The sequence below is a fragment of the Pelobates fuscus genome, chromosome 5, assembly GCF_036172605.1.
Source record: "Pelobates fuscus isolate aPelFus1 chromosome 5, aPelFus1.pri, whole genome shotgun sequence".
Taxonomy (NCBI): domain Eukaryota; kingdom Metazoa; phylum Chordata; class Amphibia; order Anura; family Pelobatidae; genus Pelobates; species Pelobates fuscus.
This window is the reverse complement of record NC_086321.1, coordinates 357,380,898-357,396,767: the sequence shown is the minus strand read 5'-3', so window position 1 is coordinate 357,396,767 and position 15,870 is coordinate 357,380,898. Positions and strand designations below refer to the sequence as shown.

The 15,870-nt window shown below is 39.5% G+C and overlaps 1 protein-coding gene across 1 annotated transcript in view; it reads right to left on the bottom strand.

The window, feature by feature from the left end:
* The window catches only part of VSTM2L (V-set and transmembrane domain containing 2 like), a 54,894-nt gene that overhangs the window by 21,608 nt on the left and 17,416 nt on the right, over window positions 1-15,870 (bottom strand). The window contains exon 2 of the mRNA XM_063455994.1: window positions 13,080-13,249. Within this exon, the coding sequence (XP_063312064.1) occupies window positions 13,080-13,249 (170 nt within the window). The remainder of the gene's footprint in view (window positions 1-13,079; window positions 13,250-15,870) is intronic.

Here is a 15,870-nt window from a genome sequence, read left to right as displayed (position 1 = left end):
ATAAGCTAAATTAACATGATATGAAAAAATACTAATTGTCCGTGAAATGGGACATGTCCTAATTTTACACTTGATAACATCTAAAAGCTACATTGGGTACGGGAATTTTTAGCTCCAGTGGCTGCCCAAGCAATGTTTGTTAGGTATACTCGTTTCTAATATGTAAGCATAATTGCTTTAGGACAAGTTAATCCAGGCCCAAAATAATAACAAAAAGTGTTTTACCACGAAGGATACAGCAATAATTTTCCCGAACGATACAAATGTGTGCAGCGATACATATTATGTTAATCTGGGGTAAGATCAGGGGTAAAGGCTCAGTTGACCACTCCATAAATAGACCAGTACCCCAAGGCTTGAGTAGGTTCTGCTATTGGTGAAATAACCAACTGAGCTATCTATCTTATAAACAAATAAAGATATTTACCAGTGAGCAGAAGCGGTGAATTTTTAGGACAGTATTTGGTTATTATTTTTACTTGAACCTTTTCTTTTTTTTCTCTATGTTGGTATTATTGCTTTCGATACCTGGGTACATTTCCAATGATTCAGGAATTCAAATAAAGAGGTCATGGAACGAAATGACAATAGCCCCAACTTAGTATTTTCTCATTGACTAGACAGAAAGCCTTTGGAAAACAAATATAGGTACAGCACACAAGTAGCTTCATTCCCGATGTCTTCTTACCTGTCCATGGTAAAATTTCCACATCTTCACTGAACCTTCCTCCTCTATTGTACGGTACTATAGGTCCATCGCCTTCAAACTCTTGAGAAGGATCTCGACCACAGGACCAATTTCTTTAACCTGCAGTGCTTCTAGCCTTTAATAACTACAACAGTCTTCTTTATAATGAAAGCTGTGAGGCCAACTAAGAGCTTGGCACGCTCAAAGTGAAGGACACCTATAGTTGTCCTGAGACATAGAATTATTTAGCAACTTTATGGGAATTTGCTCTCAACTATGTATGTACGAGGTTAACAACTATTTATGTACGAGGTTAACAACTATGTATGTCCGAGGCACAACAACAACAAAATATTTTAAGAAGGAAAAGAATTGCATTTTAAAGCAAAGGGGTTGCTTTTGCTAAAGAAAAAATAAAGAAAAAGGAAGGGGAGCTAAACTATACAAATCTAATCCGTATTACGAATCTAGACAACTGTCTGCTTCCGAGTAAGCACTCTGAGAGGCGTTAAACACTTTAAGCTTTTTTTGGAAGCTGCCAGCTGGCTTTCATCTACACATATGATGTTCCTATGAATAGACTTTTATTCGGATCAAATAGAAGCTAAGTATTAATATTTTTTACAAAGGTCTGTTAGCTGCTTTAATCATAGAATGTATTCTCATGAAAACTGTTACACTTACGGCCACAAAGGCTACTCTTGCTGTCAATTGCCAGTGGTCGCACTGCAGGAGACCTTTTTTATCTGCAAGTAAATTTTAGGCCTGGCTAGTAGCGTAAAATTTGAGATTTGCAGCCCTCACAAGTAGTGTACCTCACAATTTTGGCTCACCAGGAAATGGGTCAGGCACTCCCACAGAAGGGGCATGTCAGGTTAACTCCAGAACTCTGGAGTGGCCCCATTTGGGGAACTCCATGCAAATAGTGCTGCTATGTGCAGGGTCCTAGTACCTCAGTAAAATGTGAAAGTATCTAATGTGCTGGCTGGTGACCATTCCCAAGGGTCCTCGGATGTGAAAAACCAGAGAACAAAATCGGGACAGTAGGACAGAATGCCAAAATCAGGACTTTTTCACCAAAATTGTTACTGTTGGGAGACTTTAGGTGGTAAAAAAGCACTTATCTGCTCCTTTCCATTTCTAGGGTAGACATTATTTGACAGACCACCTGGTCAGCTACGACTGGTACATGTGTCCCACCCACCACCTTCCTCCAAAAAGGACTATTTCACAATCATTTACCCCTCCAGCCCATGTCTCCCATTCCAGCGCTCCCTCTCTGTGGTCTCGGAGCATTCATAGGCCGGCCAGGGAGAACCTGAGGCACGGTGCGCCTGACAGGGAGCTATCTGCCATCCTTCTGCTACTCCTGATTGGATCGCGGACCTGCCGCGGTCCGGTAAACCTTTGACGAGGGCCCTCTCGGTCCCAGAACCACCAATCAGGGCACCTTTTGGAGGGTGACAGAGGATGTGGCGAGGCATCCAACAATACCAAGGATTTGAGGGAGCTCCATGTACCGACCAAAGCGTCATTATTATTATTATTATTATTTATAAAGCGCCAACAAATTCCGCAGCGCTTTACAACGGGTGGACTAACAAACACTGTAGATCAAGGGTAGGCAATCTTTGGCACTCCAGATGTTGTGAATACCATCTCCCCTGATGCATTGCCAGCATTATGGCTGTGAGAGCACTAATGGGAGATGTGGTCCACAACATCTGATGAGCTAACGGTTGCCTACCCCTGATCTAAAATAAATGAAATAAAAGCATGCAATCCGTACTATATTTTTTTTTTTTTAGAAAACTTGAATCCCCTGGTGTGAATAATATGAATTATTGGTCTTCTCTTTCTTTCCAATCCTAAAATTGCTATTGGTGAATTTATTGAAGAGAGCTAGTTCCTGTCTGGGATACTTGCTATTTGTGCCTTATTTGACAGGAGTACTAATTACACCTATTCTAAAGCTAAAGAAGAAAAAAAAGGCAACAGCTTTTTCTGCTTTTGATGCCAACATAAACAAGGTTGAGAAGCAAATTTTGTTTTGCCAGTTTTCTGTAAACTAAGCACATTTATATCTGCTTAGTAAGCAATTACATATTTGGTGTATAGTATTTAAAACCCTCTACTAGCTTAATGGGTCACTATTCTCTATTATTTCTGAAATCGCTACATATTTTGTAATCACACTGTGAAAAGATTCCGCAGAGAACGAAGACGTAAGGAAAAATAACACAAATGCACACCAGTGGTGGATCCACACGGGGCACTGGAGCAAAAGTTACCCCCGAAAGGTCAAGGTCAGCAGAGTCTAAATGAATGACCACTGAACTGCTTGTAACCATGTTGTATATATGTGTATTTAAGTGTGGTTGTGTACTTCCAATGTCTGTATATGGATATCAGTATGTTTGATGTGCAAATGCATAAACCCGTTTCGTAGAGCTAAAATCTGACATAGCATACAACAGTGCCCTAACGAAGATCAAGTTCTGGATCAGCGACTGGTGCGTACACTTTTAGGTATGATGTCAGGTGAAGATTTTATGACAACATACAAAAATATATGCATGGCATATTCATAAACAGGACTATGTATAGGACACAAGGTTACGCATTTAGACTGGAAGAAAGGATATGTAGTCTAAGACAAAGGAAAGGTTTTTTAAACATGGAATTCTCTGCCTGAAGAGGTGGTTTTATCAGAGTCTATATAGATGTTTAAACATTAATTGGATGAATACTTGCATAAACCTAATATTCAGGGATACGATTTTTGATTTGTAAGATAATAGTTTCTTGATCCATGAAGATATCTGACTACTTTTCTGGGGTCAAGAAGGATTTTTTTTTCCCTGGTTTGTTGCAAAACTGGAAGCACTTCAAACTCAGTTTTTTGCCTTTTTTTTGGATCAACAGCAAAAACAGGTGTCAGAAAGGCTGAACTTGACATATGTCTCCATCCAGCTACATAACTATGTACCTAAATTAGGGGGGCGGGGCCGGGCGGCCATGCTAGCAGGCTGCAAGTCACTGTGGCTCCTGAGAAATCCAGCAAATATCAGGTAAATACTTGCCTTACTCTGCTTGCAACACACTAGAAGCCCTTAGTAAAAGGTCCTGGAGTGTCCCGGTTCAGCTGGAGCACCTGAAATCGGGTGATTCTGGGTCCTGGAGAGATGCTCTGGGGCTTGAGGACTGAGGCCTACCCAGGAGGAGAGTGGGGCAGACGGCCACTGCCTCGCTTTCTGCCCGGGCTGATACTAAACTACAATGTACCTGATGCCCTCCTGGCCCCGTTCACCCCCCCCCCCTTTGGACCGGCGGAGGTTATCCCGGTCCCCACCAGGCAAACTACCACCTCAGCAACCCACCTGGGCGGCTCAACGCCGAAAGCAAAAGGCTCCCACACGACCTCACTAAAATGGCTGACGGCGGCGTAGCGATCCCACTGGCCACCAAGGATGAACCCTCTGTGGCGCGCTGCAGCAGTGCTCGTAAACTTCACAATCCAAGCTGACATCGTGGGGATTCTCAGATGGCTCTCGTCATTCAAAGTGAACACTCCAGTGAACACCCCAGTTTCAGACAACATATACGAATCAAGACACACAACGTGTATTGTGCCACTGTTAGCCACATCAGAGGTCACTTAGGCTGCATTTACTGATAGCGTGTATCTCCTCAGTTAATGTTAAAGTAAATGTTATTTTTATTCTCATGCCTTCTGCTGACGACTGCCCAGTATGCTACACTCTACCTGGTGGTAACCTGCCTTCATACCTATCTTGGCTAAGCTTGCGACCCAATAACCCACACAAATGTCAGTATGTTTATCTGTATCCGTACCTCATATGTCGTAACCTGTAACTGACACAGAAGTTTAACTCTTGATGAAACCACATTACTTTAAAAAATAGTGCTGTGAATCAGACGTGTGATGCTCTGTACTGCATGTGTTAATACCTTTTGCAATGTCTATGTTTATATGTGAAATCTGCAAAGCACTACAAAAATAAAGAATTATAAAAAAATACAAATAAAAAAAATAAACTATGTACCTAAATTAAACTTGAGATCAAACTCCTATCACTATTGGGCAGCTCTTTGGAAAACAAGTTTCAGGATTATTGCACGTTATCTCAAGTCCTTGAATATAAGCTAGGGTTTAAGAAGTTGCGCTTATAACATTTTGGTTTGGTTTTATTTTTTGATTATACATCACTGATTCATAGGTTTATTTGCTTGGCAGTGATGATGAACACAGCACTAGGAACAAGACAAACAATCCCCATTCACTCACATAGGGTAGGTCCACATACAGGTGTGTATTTCTTAAAGGTATTTTAGCGACTCTTAATCCACCTGCTCGCTGCTAATTCTCTTTCCCTTAACACACTAAAGAGATTCACTAAGACATCTTCAGAGACACCTGCTTCTTTGAACTGCATCTCCCATCAGGCATTCTAGAGTAAAATGAGTTATCCTTTCGGGATTAATAGTGGAAGGTCTCAAAACCGGTCAACATGCTTCTAAGATGAATAGTAAACATTACAAAATGGATTTTTAATAAAATAAAACCTACATTTGTTTTGCTTAACCAAAATCGTCCTATCAGTTAAATAGATAGTGATTTGTTTTGGGACTTTCTGCTAATCTCCCCCAGTGATTCATTAGCCACTAGTCGCCTGCTACATGCTCAGTCACAACATTCTAACGCACGAGAACAGCCGACGTGTGAATTCTTCCACCTGTGTACCGGGAATAAAGCAGTTTCCCCTTGAGAATTCATTTTCAGGATCTACCTAGCTGCTAGCAGCGTATTTCTTTGGTGTTCTTTAGACCGATGTATGCGACTCGCAGAGAAGCGTACATTACAGATGGGCAACCAGGTTATAATTAACCCCTTACAAAAAAACATCTAAGAAAATGAACATAAAAGAAAAAGTATGAGGGTTACGGAGAGCTGGAGCGTGGAAGCAGAAGATGACAGAGAAGGAAACATCAAAGAAGATTCTACGATACAAGACAACTTGTAGAAAGTCCATCTGAAGAGGCAGCGGTGAGAGACGGAAAGGTTTTGTTAAAGAATACAGATTTTTTTTTGGGGGGGGGAGCTAAGGGGGAAGAGAGGGAAGAAGTAGAAGAGATTATTATTAAACTAGGAATTGTGGAGATTTAACAAGGGAATTGAACATTTCAGAGCACAAAAGTTACAGCTTTCCTCAACGCAACTATTTTTCCATGTTAACTGTTAACAAACACACGAATCTCTGATCCTATATGTCCATACACCCCCAAATTCCCAAATGTGTTTTCCAATCACAAACATATAAAGACTTCAGCTATAATTAAAAGGGAACTATAGTGCCAGGAAAACAAAGTTGGTTTCCTGGTACTATAGCTCCCTATAGTGACCCCCTCCCTCGTGGGTAAAAACCCTTTTTGTCAACATCTGTCGGCACTGGTTCAGACTCCATGTAAATATATGTGTAGAACGCAAATGCATAGCGTGAGGACATCCAGTGTCAGTTAGGCAACCAAAAGTTGCCTAAAGACCCGGAAGTCCCCCTAGTGGCTGTCTGGTAGACAGTCAGTAGAGGTGGAGTTAACGCACAAGGTAAATATTGCAGTTTTTAAAAATAAACTGCAATAATTACCTTTGCAGTGTTAAGTGACCTGGGACTATGCACCCAGACCACTTCAATGAGCTGAAGTGGTCTGGGTGCCTATAGTGTCCCTTTAAACATGTCTAATGTATGGATAACTTGCCTTAGGAATAACCAAATCACTAAAAGTCAAATACCTATAACTATATATGTATATTGTAAACATTGCCTATATCAAAAACAAAAACAAAAACCACAAATAACTAACAAGACAGATCCAATTTAACACGATTTATAAGTGTAGAAAAGTGGGGTGTTTTAGAACGCAAATAAATTTTATTTTGATTGTGACCCCTAAGGAAGCCCGAATAGGGGGAAACGCGTTGGACCTTTTTCCTGCTGTTTTTATGTATTTTAATAAAGTTGTATTTTGCCATATAGGTGCTGGAGTCCTTGTGCATCATTGGTGAAAGTGACCAGAATGGGCAGTGTGTTTGAGCCCCCCACATCATCAGGGGAGGCACTTCTAACATGCTAATACACATATACACATTCCGGTGAGTGCAACTTTATGCAAAGTTATATTGTTTATACTGTATTACACTATAGTCCCCATACTACTGGTTATATATAAAAAAAAAAAAATACATTGACTAGTATCTTGCTGAAACCATAATAGAACTTTGGAAATCCATTCTCTTTACAAGTGTCCTTGAATTTTATTATAGATAGATAGATAGATAGATAGATAGAGATTAGATAGATAGATAGATAGATAGGTAGGTAACTAGATAGATAGATAGATAGATAGATAGGTAGGTAGATAGCTAGATAGCTATATAGCTAGATAGAGATTAGATAGATAGCTAGATAGATAGGTAGGTAGAGATTAGATAGATACATAGATAGAGATTAGATAGATAGATATAGATTAGATAGATAGGCAGAGATTAGATAGATAGATAGATATATAGATAGATGATAGATAGATAGATAGATAGATACATAGATAGATACATAGATAGATACATAGATAGAAATAGATAGATAGAGATTAGATAGATAGGTAGAGATTAGATAGATAGATATAGATTAGATAGATATATAGAGATTAGATAGGTAGGTAGAGATTAGATAGCTAGATAGGTAGGTAGAGATTAGATAGATAGATAGATGATAGATAGATAGATAGATAGATATTAGATAGATAGATAGAGATAGATAGATAGAGATTAGGTAGATAGATAGATAGATAGATATAGATTAGATATATAGATAGATAGATCTATAGATAGAGATTAGGTAGATAGATAGATAGGTAGAGATTGGATGGATAGATAGATAGAGATTAGATAGATAGATAGAAATAGATAGATAGGTAGGTAGAGATCAGATAGATAGATAGATAGACATACACACAAACACACGGAAGCATTTGCTAAGTAAGTGGATTAATCTCACAAGCAGAACCTGCCAAGAATGGGTTACATTGACGTTGTGGCAGACTTATGCAATATGTGATCGTATACTGAAAATAAACACCCATTATTTTTACCTGGATCGGGTGTTTTTACAAAAACTGTTCCATTCTGTGTGCCTTGAAATTGCCGTTTAGTAAATGAGTAAGTGTGCTGCATTTTGTATGTTATATACATATATATAATTTTTTATAACATTTGCCCTACAAAGTGCTGCTTAAAATCTACAGTCCTTACAAAATAAGACAATTGATGTTGTACACTAGGAGTAACGCACTTTACAACCTTTACATTTTTGGTGTAATAATTCCGTGCCAGTCACAGATGTTGGCACATTTTAATCCTATATCAAGCGCTCATATGAATTTCAATAACATATGTTCGAATCATCGGGAAGAGATCCACAAAATATGTATTTTCTCAAAAACAGTTTAATTTCACCGTGACATTTTGGAAGATAAACGTTAACATGAAAGCTGTAATTGCGCAGATAGCAATTTATTTTACAATAAAAAGTATTCTTCCTTTTACATTTGTTGACTCTTTTATAATCAAATACTATTTACTGATTTTTACACAAAGATGGGACACGATAACAAACAGAGGGAAAACAGTGGATTCATTTACATTTATAAAAAAAAATTCTCGCTTGTTAAATTCAATCACATTTACTAGCAAGTATTTGTATTCGTTGTGCAATAGATTTGCATATTTGGACAAGTCAGATAAGAAAAGAGTGACAAGAACAATTTACAAAAAAATAAATAAATCTTCTTTTAAACAGCACTGTCAATGTCTGGGGACTATACGGGGACTAGAATATGCAAAGCCCCTCGACATTGACTTCACCACTAGGGAGCAGGGAAAAGTGATCTCTACATACCTGAATCTGTCCCTCGTGGGCGCAGTTTGACAAGAGAAATGACGGAATCCTTCAATTTAAGTCTCTCCCTCGCTAGTCAGGACATGAAAATGAGGAAGTGTCTCAAAATATTTGTACAAGTAATCAAGAAGTCTATGTCAGTTCACTAGGTTAACCCCTTAAGACCGCAGCCAAATGTACTAGTTGTGATCCAAAAAAAACTTAAACAAAAACTGGCATTTGCGCTATATGTCTGTCCAACCGTAATTCACCTCTTTCATATTAAATGCACCCACACTTATTGTATATCATTTTATTCAGGGGAAACAGGGCTTTCGTTTAACATCAAATATTTAGGTATGGAACATAATTTAATATGAAACAAATATAAAAAAATGGGAGCAAATAAGATTTTTTAAATTTGTTTTAGTTCTATGTGACATTTTAACTGTCAATGTCAAAATACTGTTTGCTTTTACTGCAGTAACATACACATATATGTATTCAGTGATGTCTCACATGTAAAACAGTACCCCCTATGTACAGGTTTTATGGTGTTTTGGGAAGTTTCAGGGTCAAATATAGCGTGTTACATATTTCAGTTTTTTCACATTGAAGTTCGCCAGATTGGTTATGTTGCCTTTGAGACCATATGGTAGCCGAGGAATAAAAATTACCCCCATGATGGCATACCATTTACAAAAGAAGACAACCCAAGGTATTGCAAATGGAATATGTCCAGTCTTTTTTAGTAGCCACTTGGTCACAAACACTGGCCAAAGTTAGTGTTAATATTTGAAAATGCAAAAAACTAATTTGAACGCAAATATTGGCCAGTGTTTGTGACTAAGTGGCTACTAAAAAAAACTGAACATACCCTATTTGCAATACCCTGGGTTGTCTACTATTGCAAATGGTATGCCATCATGGGGATAATTTTCATTTCTGGGCTACCATACGGTCTCAAAGGCAACCTGGCGAATTTTAATGTGAAAAAACTGAAACGCAAACCTTATATTTGACTCTGTAACTTTTGAAAACACCATAAAACCTGTAAATGAGGGGTACTGTTATACTCAGGAGACTTCGCTGAACACAAATATTAGTGTTTCAAAACAGTAAAACGTATCACAACAATTATATCGTCAATGTAAGTGCCATTTGTGTGTGAAAAATGCAAAAAATGTCACTGTCATTGACGATATCGTCGTTGTTATATATTTTACTGTTTTGAAACACTAATATTTGTGTTCAGCGAAGTCTTCCGAGTAAAACAGTACCCCCCATGTACAGCTTTTATGGTGTCTTGGAAAGTTACAGGGTTAAATATAGTGCTAGAAAATTTAATTCCCTGAACTTTCGGCCTGGGTTGGTAGGCAGGTCCTGCAAATTGTAATTAATGAAATGACCTAATTATGTAAAATTATTACATAAATATATACGTAGAATTATTATATATATATATATGTGTGTGTATATATATATATGTGTATATATATATATATATGTATATAATTTTTTTTATTATTTTTATTTATATATAGGTATATATATAGTGATATATACGTATATACTTATGTATATAAATATATATATATATATATATATTAATTTTAAAATACAGTTAGAACGAAATGACGCATGTTTATATATTTTTTATCTATTTATTTTTTATTATTTTTTTAATTTTATTTTTTAACATATTTATATATTTATTTATTTTATTATATATAAATATATATATAATAAACATTAACAGACACACACACTAACAGACACACACAGTCGGACACACAGTCAGACACACACAGTCAGACACACACACTAACAGACACACACACACTAACAGACACACACACACACTAACACACACAGTAACAGACACACACACAGTAACAGACACACACACACACACACTAACACACACAGTAACAGACACACACACAGTAACAGACACACACACACACTAACACACACAGTAACAGACACACACTAACAGACACACACACACACACACACACTATCAGACACATACAGTCAGAGACACACACACACACTCACATTAACACATTTTTTTTTATTTACTCCCCCCCCCAGCCTCCTTACCTTTGGGAATGCTGGGGGTGGGGGGGTTCTCCCATTCCCTGGTGGTCCAGTGAGGCTGGGAGGCGGAGCCGGAATATGACGTCATATTCCGGCTCCCAGTCTCACTCTGCGGGCGGCGCGCGAGGGAGCTGAGCAGAGAGCTCAGGGGAAGAGCTCCCTTGCCGGCCGCCCAGCAACCAGCCCAGCATGTCTGTGAGCCGCAAGGCTAACAAGACATTTGCCTTGGGCATTTGGGGGCGGCGCTTTTTGCCGCCCCCTGGAAAATGCCGCCCAAGGCAAATGCCTTGTTTGCCTCGCGGCTAATACGCCCCTGCCTGAATATAAGATGACATTTTTCCTCAATTTTTTCTGAAATTTCCCCCAGATAAGCGTTTAAGGAACCCTCTGTAGCTGGATGACTTCAGAGAAGAGAGGTCTTCAGAGAGTTCAAAGATAAGGAGACAAATGTTGAAGAAAGGAAATAGTGAAGATGATGGGCAAAGAACCAGAGAAGAATGAAATAGGCTACAGAGAAGAGCCGAGCCCCTATGTTAAGCTACCTATCATGAAGACAGCACAGTGTTTCGAGCCCCTATGTTAAGCTACCTATCATGAAGACAGCACAGTGTTTCGAGCCCCTATGTTAAGCTACCTATCATGAAGACAGCACAGTGTTTCGAGCCCCTATGTTAAGCTGCCTATCATGAAGACAGCACAGTGTTTCGAGCCCCTATGTTAAGCTACCTATCATTAAGACAGCACAGTGTTTCGAGCCCCTATGTTAAGCTGCCTATCATTAAGACAGCAGAGTGTTTCGAGCCCCTATGTTAAGCTACCTATCATGAAGACAGCACAGTGTTTCGAGCCCCTATGTTAAGCTACCTATCATGAAGACAGCACAGTGTTTCGAGCCCCTATGTTAAGCTACCTATCATGAAGACAGCACAGTGTTTTGACGCTGTCCGTCATTCTGGGATCATTTCTGATGCATACTACTCCTACTGGCACTCAATTCATGCGCATTGATGTTTGTATACATTTTTGACAACACACTGGTCCTCATTATTACGACAATGCAAGATATAGACTTTTTAACATAATTATCAAAGTAGACCAATAGGGAAGGATTTAGGGCTATGTAAGGGTTTTCCTGACCACTCCTCTTTGCCCTTTCATGTGCTATTAGGTTACTGACTCGGCTCTGATGACTGACTGTTCTGACTACTGGAATCCCTGACTTTGGCCCTCTTTAACCGTTCTTCTGATTCTCTGTACTCCTTGACCACAATCGTTCCCTGTCTACACTTGTCTGCTTACAGACTGCATTCTATACTTTCATATGTTAAGCCCAGCCACCTGAAGGACAGGTAATATGTTTTTTCAATAGTATAGGAACATAGGCTTTAGGTTTGCATGTTGGGGTATTTAGCCTTGCCATTTAGACAGCCATAATTTGTGACATCACAAGCATTCAGCTATTAGCAGATGCTGAAAATGCACTTGCAGCACAAAACAAGTTCAACATAGCCTTTTTATTTAACTCCCCTTTTTCCTTTCCTCTTGCCTACCTTTGGACTTTGGGATGTACTATGATTTTTGAGGTTCTAAAAAAAATGATTTCAACTTTCCTAAGGCTGTTAATGTCCACATGATGTGAGTTGGGACAGCAAAGGAGGTCCGGTTTTTCATGTTCTGTCACAGCTACGCTTACAAGAGAAGTGTCCGATGGATTATGTGAATTTACCTTGAAGGGATTTAAATTTGTATTCCTATCTGTGTTTATAATAGTGCTTTGTTGTTGCTGTTTTTTTTTTTTTAATAAACTTTGCTAACACTCTGCAAAGTCATTATTTGTCAAAATGTTCAATAATGCACCTTCCTGCATCCATATACTTTGAGTTCTGCATTCTTATATTTGAGCAGCGACAGGTTTTAGTCCAAAGTAGTGAAATGCAAAGTTTAGCAGATATTTAACAACTTAACAAAGACAACAATAAACTTGTCAATATCCGAATTCTGAAAGGATCCTGCCAGGTTCAATTGAACATTACCGGGAACTGGTAAAATCAATATGTCTTTGCAAAAACTGAGACTTAACAACTATTACTTTGGTATGCTAACAATGGGCAGTGAAATCACAATGGGAATGCAATGGTAATAGGATCCTTTGATTACCAATATAGTCACGGACGGAAAATAATTTGAAAACAGCATTATATTGATGGATGATCTAAAGTAAGATCAATACATAACACGCTACCCAGTAATGTTAAACCTGTAATTAAACAAATAATATTGTACAAGGGAGTGTATGGTTGTGCTGAACTAGTCATGGGAGCATGGACTCTCACCTGGCTATCTGCCCATGTCTCCTTATTTGCCCAGTCCCGGTGGGTGCGAATATACCACCACTGTATCTCCAGAGAGTAGGGGATGTCTCCGCTGCCCCGGAAGGAACAGGCCATCTCCACGTCTTCTCCTGCGTGAGCGCTAACATCATGGGGGGTTTCTGTGAATAAAGCTAAAAGGAAACGGCACATATTCAATATACATCGCGTATCTCAGATGTCATTTATAGTTTAATCTGTTGCCATAAATGGAATATACACACATAGATACATACATTTATCCCTATTCCTTCAGATACCAGAATGGGGTATCTTCAGATACCCTAAGTAAAGCTTCTGACTTTTAGGTGTAATGACTATTATTGTGAGACACGTGATTCCCACATCTCCTCTAACATCTCCTCTAACCTCTAACATCTCTGCCTGATGAGGTGGTTTTATCAGAGTTTTTTTTAAGGGAGTTTTTGAAGGGGCCTACTTGCCAGCCTCCTGCCGTGCGACAATGGCCCCTGGGGTGTATTGCCATTTAAAAAGTCTATTTGGGCTTATTGGATTTTAAAACAATTGTTCTGCCTCTTTAAATCCATGGGGAAATGTGCCTCTTCCCCTCCCTCTTTTTCCTGTCCTATTGTTTCTCCAGCAGGGCATTGCCCCAGGGACACTGCCAGACCAGTTTAAACAGTTTAAACAGTTTGAAAAGAGAGATTCACCCACTGGAACCTGGAGCCTTGTCGTAGGTCCAGGGTGAGTAGGAGACGGTGAGACCCCAACCAAGCTGTGGCGGTTCGTGGGGTCTGTGTTGGTATGGTCTCTGGTGGAGTGCTTGGAGCCCTCAGGAAGCGCTAGGAGCATCCTTCAACGGAGGTACCCAGTCGGGGTGCCTGGTAATCCGTTACAGGAACCATGTTATGGTGGGAAGGCCGAGAGACAGGACAGGTTGACATACACAGGCTTTCTCTTCTGAGAGACACAGAGGAGGGTAAGATGCACATGGAGAGGCTGAGAGACACAATAGGTTAAAATTCAAATGGGAAGGCTGAAAAGCTCAAACAGGAAGCTGAAAGAACTAAAGGCATGATGGGAGGCTGAGTCACTTAAAGGACAACTATCATCAAATTTTCACTTAACTTTTTTTTTTTAAGTTTATTACATGTAATGAAACGTAATGGTTTTATTCTAAATGATGTATATTGATTTTTTTAATTTTATTTTTGGAGAAAATATGTCACTTTTTATCTGGCTGTGCAGCCATTTTGGGTCAGACAAAAATGGTCTAAACCAGGCATAGGCAACCTTCGGCACTCCAGATGTTTTGGACTACACCTCCCATGATGCTTTGCCAGAATTATGGGTGTAAGAGCATTATGGGGGATGTAGTCCACAACATCTGGAGTGCAGAAGGTTGCCTATTCCTGGTCTAAACAATTATCTGACCAACTGCTGCCTAACCTAACTTGCTTGCTGCAGCTGTTTCACGCAGAGCAAACACAGCAGCCCCTATGGTCTGTTCCCTTCTGGTCATGACAACTTCTCACATGTTTTACCCCATATGACAAAGTCGAGTTACTAGAACCAGAGTGGACAAGTTAAGGCATGCTAATGTCAACACACCAGTTGAGCCGCACACTGACATAGTTGCATAGCTGTTGTTGCAGCTTGCTTCTGGTGTATTTAGGTGAGCAGATACAGTGTAGCAGTACAACGTGGGGCTCAACCTGACTGTACCAATTAGTGCTGTGCGTCTCTCCGATCCCCCTGGAGTGTTCATCTTTGTGCAAAGTGGCTTTTGTCAATTACCTAAATGACCATCAATAGGTCATGATGTCGCCCACAAATCTTTGGAATTTGCCACATGTGCTAGTCATTTCCCCTAAAGCAAAAATCATCTACTTTGAAATGTCAGCACAATTGTTATTAAAAAATATCTTTAAAAGTGCTGAACGGGAACAAAAAATGCTGTCTTAACACAATACAGAGGCAGTTTTGCTCACTGCAAATTTCTCCGTGGGCTAATACAATAAATCGCCTGTAGTGGCCTATATAGCATCTCTCTGTAAATCTCTATGGTGCAATTCATTACAATGCATCCTACTGCTATATATAACCCAAATTACAAAGCTTGCTTAAAGCTCACTCTTCTAACTGTTCTGTATAACGATCTGTACAGCCTGGTTGCCCCAAATAACCCTGCCTTTTGCTCTATATAGTCCCTCCTTATAACTCCTCCTGTTGATCTTCCTATAATGCCTCCTAAAACTCCATATAACCTCCCTATAGCTACTCCTATTGCTCCCTATATCCTGTCCTTATATCTCCTTTTGTAGCTCCATATAACTGTCCGTTTTATATTTTTCTGTGTCTTGCTAAAGGAAGATTCCCATTCTTAAACTGGCCAATCCCGTCAGAATCGGGACACTTGGCATGTATTTCCATATATAATCCTGACTACATAGGTATCTCCATGGCTTACATACGTCTTCTTGCTAGCACACGTGAATATCTGCCTATGCTCACTGTCCAGAGTCTTCTTTCTCTTTTTAATAATCCTCTCTTCTTTGCCCATCCATCACCTTATGTTTTTCATTTACCTCTACTCTCACTCCCTTCTGGTTTTTGACATCCTCTTCTCCTCCCTCCTATCCTCCTCTCATCCCCCTTTCTCTCCCCCACCTCTTGTCTCTGGCTCCTTAGCTGTAGTATTTAGTTTTCCTTCAAGGGCTGCAGAGCACCATCTGTCAACAGAACCGTAAAAAGCTGATACATGCAGAGAGGGAACAGCCTGCAGCATGGAGGG